General features: G+C 33.0%; 1 protein-coding gene across 9 annotated transcripts in view; it reads left to right on the top strand.

Moving 5' to 3' along the window:
• Nucleotides 1-16593, top strand: part of LOC126891622 (fatty acid CoA ligase Acsl3) — a 153762-nt gene extending 137169 nt beyond the window's left edge. For all 9 annotated transcript variants that reach the window (XM_050660836.1, XM_050660832.1, XM_050660837.1 and 6 more), the window contains 3 exons: nt 1619-1882; nt 6010-6285; nt 12450-16593. In XM_050660836.1, the coding sequence (XP_050516793.1) occupies nt 1619-1882; nt 6010-6285; nt 12450-12604 (695 nt within the window). In that variant the 3' untranslated portion in view covers nt 12605-16593. The remainder of the gene's footprint in view (nt 1-1618; nt 1883-6009; nt 6286-12449) is intronic.
• Nucleotides 16594-17303: the final 710 nt, after the last annotated feature.

A 17303-nucleotide genomic window follows, 5' to 3' on the forward strand; every position in this document is an offset into this window, starting at 1 on the left:
CCGATATGTTACACGGCGGTCATCCTTAATGAGCTGACGGACCGCATCAATGTTTTACTGTGTGACTGCTGTTTTGGGTGGACCTTGCCAGGATTTGTTAGACCTGCTGTGAGACTAGAGCGACCACGTTGAAATTCGCAGTACCAGCGGGAAATAGTTGACTGGTGTGACGCAAACCCCAAACATAGAAATCAATTCAGCGAGACATTGCTGTTGGGATAATCCTCTCCGGAAATTTTAAAAAAGTATTGCTCGAAAATATTCTTGGCTGGTCCATTTTTCGACCGACTTGCCAATTTCAAAAATTCACTGTGTCTACACAACTTGTATCGCAATGTAACTTTTAATGGACATCTTAAGTCTTGACGTCACAAAATTGGAAGTAGCTTATATTTGACTCCAAACAATTTTGTTTATAATGTTAAACACTTGGAGGGACGCCGGTGTTCAACATTCCTCCATGGAGAGTTTGGAGTAGTTCCAATGTCTCTTTCCAGCGTTTTGCACTTGCAGTAAGTTCAATGTGTCGCTAAGCCTTCGATAGCTAAGTGGATAACTTTTAATGAACCGTAAGATGCTGTAATTCTGGCCTGTTGAATTGTTTATGTAAATAAAACACTTTCTATTTTGCTATGACTGTAATGAAGTTGAAAAGGGCAAGAAAATAGAATTTTACATGTGAACAATTGAGTTACAACTATCCGTGAAAGACGCCACCACACATATTTTTACACTTTATGTACCGGCTTTTTGCTAATTGCCGCGTGAAGAATACTCTTCGAACAAGCGTAATGAAAAAAGGTTTTTGCGTACGTTCTTAAGAAGTGTTGATAGTTGACTGCCGTTAGTGCTGTTTACCCTTGCATCTTGCATCCCGTTAACAAATTTTTCCGTTGGGTGCTTTGGGTAAAAGAAGGCGGAGAGTAACGTTCTTGGAAGATTTCTTCAGGCACTGCGTAATAAAATTACTTATGACTTTTTCAGAGGCGTCGTGGTATGAATATTATTTATGAAATAGAATTTATTTGGGTGGAGAATACAGTTCTCCAACAACACTCATAAGGAATTTTTAATTTATTGTTTACGTGGTTTGTGTGACAAAATAAGACTTTTCATTTAGGTATTTAGTTAAAGAAACGTGTCAATTAAGAGATTTTTATTCGTTTTTGCCCAGGTGAGTTAATTTAATGCAATGATTAGAACGTAAACAGTTTTGAGGTTATGTTTATTTTCAACCACTAAGGAATAAAAACCACCTGAGCAAAAACGAATAAAAATCTCTTAATTAACACGTTTCTTTAACGAAATACCTAAATGAAGTCTTATTTTGCCACACGAAGCACATAAATGAAAAATTCCTTATGACCATTTAACGTTACAAACAAAATTGTTTGGAGTCAATATAAGCTCCTCCAAATTTTGTGACGTCAGACTTAGGCTGTCCATTTATGTGAACAAAAGGTTGAAGTTTTATTGGTGGCGCCCTCTAAGCGGCAGTAGGCAAAACTAAAAGACAAACCTCGGATAGAAGTCACAAACAGGCTTAGTCACTGAAGGCAACCTTGTACAACTCGTTTATTGCAACGAAACTCATATTTACCTTTTTTTTTTTTTTCAGTGTTTGATATGTCGTTCGGAAGAGTAGGTGCCCCCTGTACGATTTGTGATATTAAGTTAATAAGTTGGGAAGAAGGCAACTATCGCATTACGGATAAGCCTTATCCTCGTGGAGAAATAATTTTGGGTGGAGACAACATCAGTGCAGGATATTACAAGCTTCCAGAGAAGTCGAAAGAGGAATTCTTAGAGCAAGACGGAACCAGATGGTTTAGAACCGGTGATATTGGTGAAATTCACGAAGATGGTGTACTCAAAATCATAGGTGAGTTTCTATTCAGAGTTACTTTAGCCTTGTATCTGACTTTTACTAGGTATTTTTAAGAGATGGCTCCAAAATCGGCCACTACTTTGAATCATTTTTTTTTTTCGTATTCATTTGAGCTTTCTGTTTGTCCGAATAAATCATCCCAAAGTTTGGCATATGCAGATGATGTGGACCTAGTTGCCCGCACAACACGCAAACTAGAAGAAATGTATATTCTCTTTCTCATGAGCATCTTTCAGTGCGTCACAGTTTTTCGATTTCTTTCTAACGCATTAAATTGTATGTGACAGAAAAAAAGGCATGTCTGTGATTACAGACATTTATAACATTTATTCTAGTTATTCTAGTTGTCGATAGATGGTGCTATAATCGAAAAAAAAATATTATTTACGAATTATGTAATATATCTACGAATATAATCTGTACAATTTATAAGACTATACAAATCAAAGAAAATACCATTTTATAAATGCAATAAACACAATTGATTTGTTTTTATGCCAAATTGCAAATAAAATGTGACAACTGTCAGATTTAAGGCCATCGATACATAATTCGCAAATATTTTACGGCTATCCCTACTTTTTCTGTCTTTTCACGGAAAATTACGTGTAGTAAAATTCACACTGGTATGGATATGTAAACATTACTAGAATGTCATTCTACTTGACAATGTCATCATTAACTTTAAAGATATGGCTTTTAAATGTTCGTGGATAACTGTTATTTGTATAATTGCGAATTATTAATTCAGTTAATAAATGTGATAATTTTTTCACCAACTATGTATTCAGTGATTGTAATAATTTATATGTACAACAAAAACTAATACTCAATCGAGAAAAGAGGAAAAGTGTTAGTGATTTTTTAATAATATATTGTTACTATGGAACGCTTAAAATTTTGAACATCTTTGACAACAATATACTTGGATCACAGAATATATTATCCTGATGGATTCTCTGCTTTTATCTTCCACAAACAATACACAATAAATAACTTTTTATTAAGTTCACGTCTTAAATCAATTATTTATCAAATACACTATATATCAATAGTATTTAATCAACAACTCAAAATATTCCCGATGCCATGTCAAATATTTAAAATTGTCACTGATTGTCACTGTCTGACTGACAATATGCTGACAATATTATATTCGACTGAGTGCATTGTAAGACAAAGATAGATTTGGAAAATATTACCACGGACATTGTGTTCATTTTTTTCGAATCCTGAAAAAACCAATAAATATTTTTGAAAAATTTAAACGCGGAATGAAAGACTAAATTATTACCGTGGGCCGAAAGTCTCTTAGAATAAATAAAAAGTTTATTTTGAATCAGATATTTGAAATTAAAAATCACACTAAATTTTCTCTTAGTTTTTCACCCCTGTAACTTATTAAAATAAACATTATAGAAGTTCTCAGGGACTTTGGGCCCTCGGTAATAACGTAATCTTTCATTCTGCGTTTAAATTTTTTAAAAATACTTATTAGTTTTCTCAGGATTCGAAAAAAATTAATCCCCATTTGAATAGCATTGCAGCCGAAAATACGTACCCATCCCCTTAACTAAAATGTTATGTTAGAATAAATGTTATAGATGTGTATTACCACGGACTTACCTTTTTTTCTATCATTTGTGACGCAATGAAAAATGCTCATGAAAAGGACCATATCACCTTCTCAAATGCCTCATAAACTGTGGGCCTACAAGTAAATGAGAAGAAAACTAAGATGATGGCATCAACACCCAACAATATAGCCAGAAACATCGGTCTCCAATTCACGGTTGATAACTCTACCTTTGAAGTGGTGGACAAATTCACATACTTAGGCTCCCTGATCACCAAGGAGAACGTCATGACGGAAGAAATCAAGCGAAGGATAATCCTAACAGACAAAGGCTATTTTGGACTGAGTAGACATATGAGAAGCAGAAACTTAAGCCAAAAAACAAAATAACCATATACAAAACCCTTATATAACCAGTGTTGACATATGGACCGGAGACATATACCATCTCCAAGGCAGATGAAAACTTTGTGCTTAAATTTGAACGAAGGATTCAGAGAGGAATATTCGGTGGCATATGTGACAATGGTGTTTGAAGGAAGCTACAGCTACCAGATATACCACAGATATAAACATATATTTGGTGGTAAAGACTTAATATCTCTTATAAAAATAGGAGGACTAAGATGGGCAGGACATCTAGCAAGATCACAGCAGAACAACACTCCTAGAAGAATCGTTCTGTCACATCCTGTGGGTAAGAAATAGGGGTAGGTCAAAACTCAGAAGGATGGTGTAGATGAGGATGGTAGAAAAATAGGCGCAGCAAACTGGCAACAGTTGGCAATGGATAGAACTGACTGGCGTAATAATAGACTTGGGAAGGTCGAGGCTCTTTTATAGGGCTGTAGCGCCATCGATGGTGATCCATTTGAGCTTTATATGATTTTAATCGTATAGAAATATATGAAACTGCGAAGGTCACCTAGGTCCAGGTAGCAAATCAAGGAGAAGGGACTTCAGTTATCAGTTATTCAGTTTATCTTTATAAATGACATCACTAATTTAAAAATCGGTAGGAAAATTTTTCTTTTTGCTGATGAGACCAGTATCACTTGAAGCAACTCAACTATTGCATCTCTTCATACAACTATAACTTCTGATTTGCTTACGATAAAAGCCTGGTCTTACTCTAATTTACTCTCTTTTAACGTGGATAAGGCAGTAGCATTATCCTATAAAAGTGCTCTTCAACCCCTGCTTGTTAATAACAGCCAGATCTCTACCGTTGATTCTGTAAAATTTCTTGGTATTTTTTTAGACAGCAACCTCAAATGGTCCCTTCATATCGATTCGTTAAGTAAGAAGCTCGCCTCAGCTTGCTATGTAATACGATCTGTCTCAAGGGAACTCAATTTAGCATCTTCTAAAATAACATATTTTTCCTTGTTCAAGTCTCATCTTCGATATGGTCTTCCTTTTTGGGGTTCTAGTACAGCTGCACACTTAGATATTATTTTTAAATTACAAAAAAGAGCAATAAGGTCTCTGTTTGGCCTCAGAAGAACAACACATTGCAGAAGTTACTTCAAACATCACGGAATTTTAACCCTTCCATCTTTATATATTTTAGAAACTCTTTGCTTAATTCGTAAACACATGCATGTCTTTCCATCAAGGCCTCATCATGACTAATCCACCATAAATTCAACTTTTGATGTCTGTTTACCAAATCCCGTCCTCTGAGTTAGTAAAGAAATCTATATTATATTCCGCAAAAAAACTATACAACCATCTTCCTTTACAACACAAATCTGCAACATCTTTCCCCAAGTTCCGTAAAATGACAAAAGCTCATCTATCTAAAAGACCATACTATTCAGTAGAAGAGTTTCTTAATGACTAACTAAGAAATTACAGTAATGTACAAGTAACCAAACTTATCTATATTTGGGTGTCACATGCAGCAGCTTAAACTTATTAGTTCCTATGCCTGTATTTTATTTTTTTGTATGTTCACTTTGCAATTTCTATTAATTTTTGCAATATATCGGTTTTGTTTTTTTTTCTTTACTTTATTAACTTGTATTTTTTTATATTGACGATTTATCAAATTTCAGAAAATTGTATTTGTTATCGTTATTGTTATTATTTTTTTTTCTGACTTTATGTTAAGCTTTGTCCAGAAAATTTGTATAATTTTCAGTGACAAAGAGTTAACTTCTATTTAAAATTCATTGTGCACGAAATTAGCGGTTTTGCGACATTGCCAGATAAAATAGTCGAATAGTTGTGTATTTAGAGTACTTAGAGTACATTTAATATATTTTTTAATAAACATGAAGACTACAAGTGCCGTAAAAATAGGACACTAAGTGCTCAATCCAATTCCAAAGAAATTTTACTGTGAAACAGGTAACAAATAAAAATCCGAAAAACGTTTGTTACTTGATTGATCTGACAACGTCGCGTGACCAAGTTTTCGATCGGTCTGACCTTGGCGGTTTCAGATATTTGTGTCAACTTGTACTTGTCTTTATTTTTATTCTTCAGTGTTTACGAACTGTTTTTTTTTTATTTAAATCAAACAAATTCTCTGTTACAGATCGTAAGAAAGACTTGGTAAAACTGCAAGCAGGCGAATACGTGTCCCTCGGTAAAGTCGAGGCCGAGATGAAGACTTGTCCATTAGTAGATAACATTTGCGTGTACGGAGAATCGAGTAAGGACTTCTGTGTCGCGCTGGTCGTGCCAAATCAACAGCAACTCAAAGATCTTGCCGCCAAGAAAGGAGTCAACGATAAATCGTTCGAGGAGCTGTGCGTGGATGATACTGTGGAGAAGGCGGTTGTGCAAGAATTAGCAGAACATGGAAAAAGAAGTAAGTTGGTATTTCGTTAACATATTTTAATTAGTGCTGAAAGTGCTCCAGGTCCAGGGTATCCCTGAATCATTTCACGCAAACCCGAAATATTTTAGTGTTATAAAGTCCTTTAGAAACTCTTAAAACATTTATCCTTTTCAATTTTACAAAATTATAACGTAGATTGAATTATAATTACAACCATTGTTTGGTTCTGGAGCTAGTTAGCAAGTATATATGAATTCACTGATGATGGACTGATAGGTCCGAAAACGTTCTGAATGAACATATTTTATTCAATCCATTGGGATTTTTTAAAATTTTAGTAAATTATACCTATTACATAGAAGTGGTTTTACTTCAAGTTACGAGTTTGTTTAACTATATGGTATACAGCCAACCCAGGGAACTACCCCTTTTTAGTCTTAAAACATTATCTGACAGTCTACTAATATGTCACAGACAACCTCCAAAGCCTTTTTAACAAATTCGCAGATACATCTTCCTATTCACACAGCCATGTCCCTTTGTAAGTGTATGCATATTATGCTGTGTCCGCGAATGTGTTAAGTCTTCCTAGGCCTCTTTTAAATATTTCGGGCTGTCCCAGAATATTTCACAACATCTTAAAGAAATCCAAAACCTTTGAAACATTCTCGGACAGTTTAGCAACTTTTTATATAGCTCTAAATGTCTCCAGAATTGCTTGAAAGTCATTAAACATTTTTGGTTAATTTTTTTATTTTATTTTATAATGGCTTTGGCTTAGCCAATTAGCCAGACTATTTGTTTTTTGTATGGTATTACAATAACAATTAATTTAATCATCTAAGCCTACTTATAATCTAAATTTACAGTGTGTTATAATATTCATGGATACATTTTTCAATTTTGTGTGATATGTTTACAATTATTTTTAATTTTATTACCTAAGCCTATTTAAAATTTAAATTTACAGGACGTTACATATTTGTAAAGACATTTTAACGTCTGCTTATTATTTGAAAAAATAATTTCATTTAAATTAATAGGTAAAGGGCAATTTAGATCAACTAACTCTTCATACATTATTTTAATTCGGTTATTTTAGAACATTATATAATAATCTACATACCTTTAATATACCAGGGCGCATCTGTAAAAATATTAGTACATTTGGACGTTGAGAGGTGACTCATATTTTTTTGCAGAAATTGCTTGGAAATAACTCATATATTAATATTTGAGTTATCCTCCCACTCAAAAAGGTCCGGAACATTGTATAAATAAAAATGTCAAAAAATGAAAGAAAAATTCGATTTTTTTCTTCGTTTTTTGATTATAACTTGAATAGTATTCATTTCCGAGAAAAGTTGCACTGACATAAAAGATGCGCAATTAAATTTCCTACAATATAGGATTGGTTAAAAATTTTAAAAATTGTGACCCTTGTTGCAAAATAGCAATAATTGCGAAAAAAACATAAAAAACAAGTATTCGCATTTTACGTTTTTCAACCATTTATGCTACACTTAGGACCTTCATATTTCACCCAGAAATACTATATGATATAATAAAACAATACTGTAAATTTCATTAAGATCTGTTCAATAGATTTTGCAATCCAGCTTTCGCAAAAAAAAAATTCATTTTTTCAAAATGTTGCAGGACTGAAAATAAAGCAGACAGCAAGTTGATTTTTTTTACATATAGAAGAATACTGTTCCTTTCATTTGTAATTTGCAAAATTAAAATCGGTTAACTATCACGGCGTCAGGAATTTTTTTAAATAAAGATTAATTTTTGGTGCTACGCGCAGGATAGCGAATAGGTTGCTCTGATTGGGCATTCCAATAACCTTTGATAATGATTGATAAATTTTAATTTTTAGTACATTTCGACATAAATAAATAAATTTGTTTATTGCAAAATAAAAACACATACTCTGTCCTTTGAAATAACACTTTTTTTAGCAAACATTTTCTTTGTTTATACAGAGAGAGTCTGTAAAGTGGAATAAATTCAATATCTCAAATACTAATTGTTTTTTTGGAAAATGCTCAGACCCGTCGATTAGTATTTCAAATTGTCCTTTTTGACATTCAATAAAAATGTATACCCAATTTAGAGATATGACGTCATCGTCGATTTTCTTAAATGGCAACACTGTCATTTTGATAGCTAATTTGATAGGGTTTGTAAAGTTATACATAACTGCAAAATATCAAATTTTTATTCTCTACCATTTACAAGATAAGAGAAAATAACAAAGTTATATCTGTAATTTGGAATATATTCAATAATTAAAATACTAACTGTTTTTTTGAAAAATGCTCAGACCCGTCGATTAGTATATCAAATTGTCATTTTTGACATATAATAATAATGTATACAGGGTGTCCCAATTTAGAGATATGACGTCATCGTTGATTTTCTTAAATGGCAACACTATCATTTTGATAGCTATTTTGATAGCGTGTGTAAAGTTATACACATCTGAAAAATTTCAAATTTTTATTCCCTACCATTTACAAGATAACAAAAAATAACAAAGTTATGAAGAACAAAAAGTAATCAAATAATAATTGAATTTATTTATTTCAATTAAGAAAATGCTCATAACGTTGCCCATTGACAATTTGACAATAATTGAGGGCAACATTATGAGTTTTTGCTTAATTTATTGAAATAATTAAATTCAATTATTAGTTGATTACTTCTTTTTCATAACTTTGTTATTTTTTATTATCATCTAAATGGTAGAGAATACAAATTTGAAATTTTGCAGTTGTGTATAACTTTACACACCCTATCAAAATAGCTATCAAAATGACAGTGTTGCCATTTAAGAAAATCAACGATGACGTCATATCTCTAAATTGGGACACCCTGTATACATTATTATTATATGTCAAAAAGGACAATTTGATATACTAATCGACGGGTCTGAGAATTTTTCAAAAAAACAGTTAGTATTTTAATTATTGAATATATTCCAAATTACAGATATAACTTTGTTATTTTCTATTATCTTGTAAATGGTAGAGAATAAAAATTTGATATTTTGCAGTTATGTATAACTTTACAAACCCTATCAAATTAGCTATCAAAATGACAGTGTTGCCATTTAAGAAAATCGACGATGACGTCATATCTCTAAATTGGGACACCCTGTATACATTATTATTGAATGTCAAAAAGGACAATTTGAAATACTAATCGACGGGTCTGAGCATTTTCCAAAAAAACAATTAGTATTTGAGATATTGAATTTATTCCACTTTACAGACTCTCTCTGTATATTTTAACTTAGAGAATAAAAGTTTATTATTTTTAAACATATGCAATTGTTTAAACAATATTTCACAAACAATAATCAAATTAGTTTGATGTTTGTGGAATTAAAATACTAAAATACAACAAAATATAGAGTAAGAAAATAATATATTAGATAAAGATTGGAAGAAATTTTGGTGGAAATCAACTTGTGTGAATCGAACACCGCTGTCCTGCGCGTAGCACCAAAAATTAATCTTTATTCAAAAAAATTCCTGACACCGTGATAGTTAACCGATTTTAATTTTGCAAATTACAAATGAAAGTAACTGTATTCTTCTATATGTAAAAAAAATTCAACTTGCTGTCTGCTTTATTTTCAATCCTGCAACATTTTGAAAAAATGAATTTTTTTTGCGAAAGCTGGATTGCAAAATCTAATGAACCGATCTTAATGAAATTTACAGTATTGTTTTACTATATCATATAGTTTTTCTGGGTGAAATATGAAGTGTAGCATAAATGGTTGAAAAGCGTAAAATGCGAATACTTGTTTTTTTTATGGATTTTTTCGCAATTATTGCTATTTTGCAACAAGAGTGACAATTTTTAAAATTTTTAACCAATCCTATATTGTATTAAATTTAATTACGCAACTTTTATGTCAATGCGACTTTTCTCGGAAGTGAATACTTTGAAAGTTATAATCAAAAAACGAAGAAAAAAATCGATTTTTTCCTTCATTTTTTGACATTTTATATGAGTTAATTCCAAGCAATTTCTGCAATAAATATGAGTCACCTCTCAACGTCCATCTCAAAACAGATGCGCCCTAGACTATAATTATTGCACTTGAAGTATTCTTGTAAGCCGCTTATATCTCTTCAATTCCTTCAAGCATTACAGAACATTTTTTAAACATATCGGATGCCTTCCAGAAGTCCTCTAGAGCTTCTTAAAGTATTGTAGAACAATGCCAAAAAAATTCGAATTGTCATAAAGTTCTTCAAAATGTATAGAAGTATTTCCGAACATCCAAAATCATAGCACTTTAAACTGAAGTCCTCTATATACCTGTGAACCATTCCAGGACAGTCTTAAATATTTCAGATATTTCCGGAACATCCCCCACTGCCTTAAACTTCTTGGACCGTTAATGGGCACTGTAGACGCATTCCGGGCTATCAAGAGTCATCCAGACCTTCTTAAATCATTCAGGAACAGTTCCAAAACAGTCTCAATTGCCTAAAGGCCTTCAGAATCACTTGAAACTTGAGAATCTGACAGTCTGGTAATATTCCACAGTACCCTTAATGTCTGCGGAGCCTCATGAGGTCCTTTCTTAAAAGTTTCGGGCTATCTCAGAACATTTCACATAATTTTAAAGTCTTTCAATGACTCTTAAAACATTATCAGAGAGTTTCACGAACATTCTACAGTTCTCTGAATTCTTCTAGAGTTTCTTGAAGAATTTCTGGACAGTCCTTAAATATTTCAGGTTGTTGAGGAACATTTCATTATTTTCTAAAACGTTGAATGGGTTGCATGTGAGAGTTCATTTTAAATGAAGTAAAAGACAGACGTACTCTCAATCATTTATTGTAACTTCTGACGACCGGTTTCGCTCTCTAAACTATGCAGAGCATCTTCAGGTCAACGGTTACAAGTCACTAAATGCTACAAATAAAAAACCAGAGTTAGAACAATGTCTGGTTGTAAAAGATGCTAAAGATCCATAAGATCAAGCCAATGTTGAACAACATACATAAAAGTAGTGAAAATAGCAGACAAATACATATGCATGTAAAAACGGGGGCGGTAACAAACGTCCCCAAGCTTACAAACACATGCAGATGTATATCGTCTGTAATCATGCAATTATAACGTGTCGTACTTACATTCGGATACAAGGAGCTACTACCTCAGTATTCATTAACATGTTTTTGCTTATGCTAACGGGATATGGTGGAATAGACGGAGAATGTTACAAAGATAAACAAGTTTATGGGATTTACTTTTGTTTACCTTTGTAACATTCTCCGTCTATTCCACCATATCCCGTTAGCATAACTTAAGCAAAAACATCATGTTAATGAATACTGAGGTAGTAGCTCCTTGTATCCGAATGTAAGTACGACACGTTATAATTGCATGATTACAGTCGATATACATCTGCATGTGTTTGTAAGCTTAAGGACGTTTTTTACCGCCCCCGTATTTACATGCATGTGTATTTGTCTGCTATTTTCACTACTTTTATGTATGTTGTTCAACATTGGCTTGATCTTATGGATCTTTAGCATCTTTTACAACCAGACATTGTTCTAACTCTGGTTTTTTATTTGTAGCATTTAGTGACTTGTAACCGTTGACCTGAAGATGCTCTGCATAGTTTAGAGAGCGAAACCGGTCGTCAGAAGTTACAATAAATGATTGAGAGTACGTCTGTCTTTTACTTCATTTTCTAAAACCTTTAGAGACTCTTGAAATAATCTATGACAGTCTAAAAACATTTTAAACTTTCTTGATGTCGTACAAAGTTTCTTGGAGGTATCAAACATAGTCCATAAATATTCCGGACTGATCTAAAATCCTTCAAAAACCCTAAAAATATTTTTGATCAGTATTGAACTATTTTCGGTTATCCTGAAGTCCTCTACAGGTTTTTGAAGCATTCCTCATCAGTCTCAAGTCTCACTATATTACCAATTGCACTAAATTTCTCCAGAGATCTTTATAGCATAACATTCTCGAATAGTTACTAAAGTCGGAATAAACAGGTTGTCTTGAAATCTTCTAGGACCAAGAAGCCTCAAGGCAGTTGTTGCAGATTTTCAAATGCACTAAAGTCGTTTACAGGCATCAAAAAAATTAATAAGACTAATAATAAAAAAAGACTAATACTAATAACTTCTGTTTATTTTCAGGTAAACTGGCCAAATTTGAAATTCCAGCAGCTATTAAGTTGGTGACTGAGGTATGGTCCCCTGACATGGGGCTCGTAACGGCAGCTTTTAAACTAAAGAGGAAAGACATCCAAGAGAGATATAAGCACGAAATCAACAGAATGTACGCCTCCTGAAAGTTACAACACCTTTAATTTTCTTATGATTAATCTAGTATGGGTGTACAAGGAATCAGGCAGGACTTTATTGTAGAACTTTGGAAATACTTTGAGAACAAAACGATATTAAAGACATAAACTACATTTTTACTACAATTTTTTTTATTTTGCTAATTTTACTACAATTAACTGAAAGAAGAAATATGTTTGCGTATATTTCGCTTTTTTCGTTGAAATCCCGCCTGATTCCAAGGGTATGATTTCTAAGCGTGTATTATAGCACAATTTGTAAAAAGTATTTGTAATTTTTTCTGTAAATATTTAACGAAGCTATCAAATAAGATTTTATGTATTATTTTATTTATATATTAGCTCTTGGGCGTATAATGTATATAAGAACAAATGTTTATTTTTAGGTTTAAGGGTATTTTTGCCGGAGATAGATGCTTAAGAGGTAGTACTTGAAAAAATTCACGGTTTTTTTGTCTATATTTTTCTTTAATGTGTTTTTTCGACTGAATTTCCTCTCCAACTTTATCCACATAGTACAAGAATTATGTTCCTAGTGATACCTAAAGAAATTATGCACAACTAATACTTCTACAACTAATAATTGTAATTTTTGGTCAGGCATTTTCCAATTTCTTCAACGGACTCCCTAAAAGAACATTTGAAACACATTATGCAGTCAGTGTCACTCCAACTTTATTCCTTACTGCGGTTATTCTTCCAATTCCTGCAACTCTAGCAAGTTTAGGCCAGGCATTGTACCATTTGAGTCTAAGAAAGCAAGTTTTTCACAAATAATTTTACAATTATTGCTTTAGATATCGCTCAATTTTACCTCCAACGTCAACAAAATATTGCGGGAGTGGTGCTTATAGTGAAAATTACACAGATTCTGCATAAATGACACTTTTACCGCCAATGATATTAATTTTTAGGCCAGGCTTTCAACACATGTTTTAAAGTTGAGTCTCTGAACGAATTTTTCCATCAAATTCTGGAGTGAGTGGATATGAAATGAAGAATTTTGCTAATTTTTTGTACGGAAGAAGTTTTATTGTGATTAATTTGCTCAATATTGTGTTTAGACATGATTTTCTTGATGATAAATCGTGTAGATTGACTGCGCCACTTTCAATTGCTAATTTTTCATCTTCTTGAGACTATATACCATCATTAATCTGAATTAGATGTGAAAAATTCTCTTATCAATCGTTGTATAGTTGCTTTTTTATAGGAGAGTTAGACTATAATCGTGCGGGCACATGAAAAGTGATACTATACAGTTTTTTTTTTTGGTAAAATGTCACAGACGGAATGTGGTATTAAAAATCCTGTTATCTCTTCAATATTTCAAGGCAAAAATACTCTTAAAATATTATTGTTAGCATCACTGTGGTTCCTTTAGGGGTAATAAATTCATGTTTCTCTTATTTTTCGCAATTTTCAACTAGTTTTACTTCGAGAATAATATTTTAACGGTGCTATTCGTCTGTGTAAAAGTTAAGGTCATTTAATAAACAGAAAACATGAATTGTTTCACAAGGGACAACTTTTTCACAACAAAGCGTCTTTCAACAAGCAATACAGGAGACGTAAGCAATAAATAAAGATACAAATATTACAGAAAACAACAAAAATATCGAAAAATACTGTTTTTGTGTATTTTGAGAGAAGAATTCCACTGTAAGTCTTCTGTGAGGCTGGTTGGAATGAACTTATAGACGGTTGTGGTATTTTAGTAGCAATATTATGAGATTTTTTGCGCATATTTGTTATTGTTGTTTTTCTTTTTGTTATAAAGTGTTAAGTTTTAGTAAAAGACTGTTCTTGCACCGATGTAGGTAATTGTCAATTTGTCAATGATCGGTCTAAACATCTATTTCATTAAAGACATGTACTTAAGGATAAAAATAGTTATTTACTCAAGCGGCAAATGTGCAGGCACCAGGAATAGGTTTTTTTTTACAAAGTTAGACGTTTAATACGATATTTTTGCTGGTTTTATTGGAAAAACTGCTTTTTGTAAGAAATTATACTTATAGACAATAAATGTATATATTATAGTTAATAAAGATAAAAGCGGAACTAACTTTTACTTAGAAATTGCAAAAAAGACAGGTGGAACTGATTGCAGCTTTTATTGATTTTCTGTTAATCATTTATCTCATTTCTTTGCTTTGATTTAGACTTTTTTATACTTTACTCCAAGATTTTTATATTCTGTTGCTGCTTAGGAGATTTGATGACTAAATATGGTCCTTTAGAGCTAGAGGATTTTTAATTGGACGCTTTTTTGTGTCTTATTTTATAATATTCCATAATTTTCCGTTTTTAAGCATGTTTTTTCATTTCTTCTTCTTCAGATTGTTTGCATTTACTCCTGAACAAAGGCCTCCCCATGAGTTATCCATTCTTCTCCGTTTTCTTCTCAGTTCTTCTTAACTTTTGCTTTGAAGTCGTCTAACCATTATTTTTGTGGCCTCCGCGACTGTGCTCGCGTGGTCTCCGATGTAAAATGTTTCTTGTTCACCTTCCATTGTTTTGTCGTGCCACATGTCCTATCCAGTTGCATTTTATTTGCGCAATTCTTCTGTTCCGTGGTGCGGAATTGAGTAAATGGAATTGATTAAAATAAGTGTAAACAACGAACAATAATATATTTATTTTAATCGGTAAAAAGACGTGTTTTGCTTATATCTCGAAAGGGTGTGTTGTTGACCTATCCCAACGCCCGCTGGAGTGTGACTACCGACGGGAGGTTGCAGATCGACTCTGCTGTGGCTGAAAAAAACCACAAACGCTAATATGTTTGTGTTTCTACCATCTGGCCAGAAAGGCGATAAATTATTTAGATCTTGCGTTTAAAAGTTGAAACATTTCTGCAGTTTTAAGAAACGTCTTCGAATGCATTTCCAAAGTGAGTTATTCACATAAGGTCTGATAAGGTAATAAATTTATGGGGAATTCAGTTTGTCAAACTGAACACACCAAAAACATCTGGTTTGTATATTAAATGTGAGTTTTATATGATCCATATTATTTTGTTTTGAGAAAAGTTATGAAAAATTAAAATTAGCAAAAATAGTAATTAAAGCATGTCGCCACACTTAAAATTACATCTTCCAGCTTCGCACGCCCTTATTTCGTATATGTTTTCTCAGAGATACTTCTAACATAGCTCGTTCGATGGCCCTCTGTGTTGTTCTTAATCTGTTAACTGATAACTCTGTAAGTGTCACGGTCTCCATTCTGTAGTTCATAACTGGTAGAACTCAGCTCTTGAACGCCCCTTTCTTTAGGTTTATTGATATCTTTTCGTCTTACAACACAGTACAGAGTCTTCCTATTGCTGATCAAGCGATTCGGATTCTTCTAGTTGTCTCTAACGTTTGATTCTGATAATTTGGTTGTGTCAGCTAGGAATATATTATACTCTTCGTCACTTAATTTCATCGAGGTCGATTGTGATATTTTGATTTGTCATCATTTTTGTTTTATTTAAATTCATTTTTCAACCAATTTTCGCAGATTCTTTTAAGCGTAATTCTTGGTTTTATTAGTAAAAGTAAAATTTAGGTATTTAGATGTTTTCCTTTCCTTTTTAGGGTGGTTGTGATTCAACTTTTCGATTTCGAGCAAAAATCGATATTGATGTCGCTAGTAATTGAGATATATCCACTAATAATATTTGTTCTGGTGGTCAGCTCCTTTGAAATACTTCTTAAACGTACAAGACAAAATGTTTTACAAATAATAACTATATTTAATGATGGCTTGGTTTCTGTACATTTGTCATCGCTTCTCTATGTTTTAAATACCTTTACTAAGGTATTAAGTATGCATGTACATATAGATAGGATATTATAATAGTTGTTGGAAAATAGTTATATAAATGGCAAAGCTGCATTACAATATATCAGCAGAATGGATCTATATATTAAAATATCCTGAAAATATTTTTGAACACGTGGATTAATAAAACTATTATTACAATTTTATATTGACTTTTATTTTATCTTTTCCCTAGTAAAAACTGAATCATTCCAGTTCATCCTGGAACATTTTATCATCATAATCATGAACCCGTAGCGTCTACTGCTGGACATAGGACTCCCTCAGCTCTTTCCATCTCAGTTCTGTGCGGCTTGCATCCAGTTACCGACAACATGCTTCAGATCGTCGGTCCATCTGGTTGGTGGGCGTCCTCTGCTCCGTAGTGCTTCTTTTCGCGGCCTTCACTCTACAATACGTTTTGTCCATCGGTTGTCTGACAATCTGGCGACGTGTCCTGACCAGTTCCACTTGAGCGACGCGATTCTTTCGACGGCGTCCGTTGTTTTTGTTCTACGGCGAATTTCTTCGTTTGGGATTCGTCTCTCAGGGAGACACCCAACTGGCGCCACATAGCCCTCGGAGTTACGCGAATCTTATTCACTACCTTTTTTGTTAGTGTTAATGTTTCGGCTCCATAAGTGAGTACAGGCAAATCACACTGGTCAAAGATTTTCCTTTTGAGGCATATGGGCAAGTCCGATTTAAATCCATAATTCAATTTACCAAACGCTGCCCAGGCTATTCCTAGGCGACGTGGGAGCTCGCACATCTGGTTATCTCTTCCCAACCGAATTTTATGTCGCAAGTAATTATAAGATGCAGTCTGCTCAACATCCATTCCATAAACAACAATATTTCTTTAGTCCAACCTCTA

Source organism: Diabrotica virgifera, chromosome 9, assembly GCF_917563875.1.
Source record: "Diabrotica virgifera virgifera chromosome 9, PGI_DIABVI_V3a".
NCBI classification, from domain to species: Eukaryota; Metazoa; Arthropoda; class Insecta; order Coleoptera; family Chrysomelidae; genus Diabrotica; species Diabrotica virgifera.